This window comes from Micromys minutus (assembly GCF_963924665.1).
Source record: "Micromys minutus genome assembly, chromosome: 25".
NCBI classification, from domain to species: domain Eukaryota; kingdom Metazoa; phylum Chordata; class Mammalia; order Rodentia; family Muridae; genus Micromys; species Micromys minutus.
Genome location: NC_137960.1, coordinates 9,640,535 through 9,643,579, shown reverse-complemented (window position 1 = coordinate 9,643,579; position 3,045 = coordinate 9,640,535). Strand labels below are relative to the sequence as shown.

The 3,045-nt window shown below is 44.9% G+C and overlaps 1 protein-coding gene across 1 annotated transcript; it reads right to left on the bottom strand.

Moving 5' to 3' along the window:
- Nucleotides 1–231: 231 nt before the first annotated feature.
- LOC308436859 (small ribosomal subunit protein eS28-like) lies at nucleotides 232–432 on the bottom strand (the record flags this gene model as incomplete). The annotated part of the gene is made up of 1 exon (XM_080937857.1): nucleotides 232–432. One exon carries the CDS (start codon nucleotides 430–432, stop codon nucleotides 232–234), a length of 201 nt encoding a protein of 66 aa, XP_080793983.1.
- Nucleotides 433–3,045: the final 2,613 nt, after the last annotated feature.

The following is a 3,045-nucleotide window of genomic DNA, read 5'->3' as shown; positions in this document are numbered from 1 at the left end:
ATCTCCTTTAATATCTTTCTGACAAGCTCATAGTACAGCTGTCCCCATTCTTTTAGATACATGAAGCCCCTCATGTGGCTATAATTTACATTGCATCCTTACATTTTGCATAGTTGAGAAATTATATATATATATATTTTTTTTTTTCTAGATAAGAACTAATACAAATGCTTTATTCAACAGTTGCAGGCCATGGGCTAGGTAGCAGATATCCAGGGCCCAGCAGCAAGGTCAGCGCAACCTCCAAGCTTCTCTTTCTGACTCCAATAGGGTGAGCACATCACCCTCTCGAACGGGGCCTTTGATGTTTCGAATGATAGAGTGGCTGGTGTCATCCATAAATTCCACTCGCACCTGCGTGCACTGTCCCTTTGAACCGGTCCTGCCCAGCACCCTAGCCAGCTTGATGGGCTGCACAAGACTCGTGTCCATGATGGCGGTGATCTGGCAGAGTGAAATTATATATTTTTGAACTTGTGTTTTCAGAGGTCTTTCCCACAGCCTTAAGCCTTGAGGATTATAGTTCACCATTTTGCTGAGAAATATAGACAGACTCTCACCTCCTGAACTCTTGCTACTTCTAATTATCATGGAGTCATTAGCCTCAGCAGGGAGAGCATTCTCCAAAGAAGAAACTCAAACATATGTACATTATTATACAAACAAGCATTATACCTATAGCAACCATCAGCACTGTAGAGGCCCATGCCCTGTTGACACTACTCCAGGGGCAGGAAGCCCATGCAGGACTCATGAATAGGAGGGTTATTTTTGATATGAGGTCTCCTTATGCAGTCCTGGCAGTCCTAGAGCTTGCTGTGTAGACCAGAGTGACCTCAAACTTAGATCCTCCAGCCTCTGCCTCCCAAGGACTAGAACTAAAGGTGTGCATCTGGCTTCCTAAAAGAATTTTAAAGATCTAATTATAAGTTTAAAACATCCCCAGAAGAAATCTAGATCTGTAGCTTTACTGGTAAGTTCTATCAAACATTTCAGAAAATAGATTAATAATTTAGATAATTTAGCATGATTCAGGACACTTGGCAACTTGCTTTGCAACATGATGGTATAAAATCAAGTCAAGATGCTATTGAGAAGCCTCTGAGGCCTCTTAAAGAGCCAGAGTTGGGGGTCAATCTAAGGCTAGTGAGAAAACCTCTAAGTATAAGGGTCCTTCCCTTCTAGGAAGGGGAATAAAAGCTAGTTTAGTTTCTGGAACAGCTGCAAGCCAAACTATCAAACAAAGCCACCTGTGACTCCCAATGGACCCACCGTGGAAAGTCCTGAATGGTACACTGAGTCAGTTTGAAAGTTGTTTCACTCCACCAAATGTGCATAGTACCTGGCCTAGTTACCACTGTTCGAATTCTGCCTCAATTGTTTGCAAGGTATATAATCCCTTGTTAGAATCTGCTCAGGGTCATCTTCCTCCTGACGTGCGGTGACCCCAACATGTTGGAACAATAAAATTCCTCTTGCTTTTGCATTGATCAACGCCTCCATGGGTCTCCTTCAGATGGTCCAATTCGAACCTCACACTCCCTGGGTAAGGACAGCTGCTGCCAACCTGATGATCTATATTTGACTCCCAGAACCCACATGATACAAAGAGAGAGCTGACTACAGAGAGCTGTCTTCTGACTGTCACATGTGCACTGTGGCATGGGTGTGCACCCACACATAACCATACACGAATAAATGAAACAGAACTAAGGTTTTGAGGGGACTGGAAAGATGGCTCAGTGGGTGAGAGCATTGGGTGCTCTCCCATAGGACATGGTTTAGATTCCCAGCACCCACATGGTATCTCATAACTGTCTGTGACTACAGTTCCTGGGGAACCTAACACCTTTTTTCTGGCATGCATGTGGTACGCAGACATTCATGCAAGCAAAACACCCAGACAAATAAATTTAAAATAAATAATAAAATTTGAAGGCATAAGGAAAGAGGATTCAGATTACATCTGTCACAAATGTGAAATTAATAGCACATTGAATCCAGTGACATTAAAAGATCAGTGCATCATGACAAATAAGTAAACAGAAGGTTGACAGGCTCGTGACTGGGTGGCCTTTTCTTGGGAAAGAGGTCATCTTGTGTGGTTTGAAGCCAATGGAGGGGACCAGGTAGTGGTAGCACACACCTTTAATCCCAGCACTCAGAGGCAGGCAATCTCTGAGTTTGAGGCCAGCTGGCTTACAGTATGAGTTCTAGGACAGCCATGGGGAACACAGAGGGAAATCTTGTCTGGAAAAGTCATGCGCACGCACACACACACTCACACACACACACAAAGCTAATAGAGGGGGAAACCGTTCTTGCACCTTGACCCCAGAAACTGGGAATGGAAAATTCCTGACTGACTTCGGACCCATGCTTTTATGGGCTCCGTTTGCTGTCTTTGAAGGCCACTGAGAGCTGTTAGTGGTTCTCATTCAGGTTCCCTTTGTCCTTGCTTGAGGAGAGAGTCCAACTGATCCAGCATTTGATGTTTAAAATCTCTTTTCTCCATTAAAATCCAAGTTCGCTGCACTTGAAATATTATACTAACATGACTGCCTGAACTGAATATAAAGGCTTTTCCCCAGGGACCATGCCAATGTCTGCACAGAGTGCTGTAGACATGGATGAAGAGCCCCCAGACATTGTCAGAAGAGGACCTGGTAGAAGTTGGGTTGGGGTTTTTTGGTTGCATCCTTTCTCATCCAGGAGGACCAGGCAGCAACCCTTGGTGTCTCTGAACAGCCAGTACAGGAAGACCTGATTCAGAGATAAGAGCTCATTCACCTGCAGTAGGAAAAGCCGGGTGCCCTGATGAGCTCCCAGACAGCTGCATTAGCTGAATACTGTACTGCAGCCTGTCTCGGGGTCACTGGTTCATAAGGCCTTATCTCTACTTAATCCAGTGTTTGGCTCGGAGTCAGACACTCAGTGCTCACTGTGTGTGCTGAGTGAAGTCTTCTCATGAGGGAAGTAGGTGGCCTCCATTTCCAGCTTTGTCAGGGTTCCTCTAGATTCTCCCTGGGACTGTGGGGCGATCTT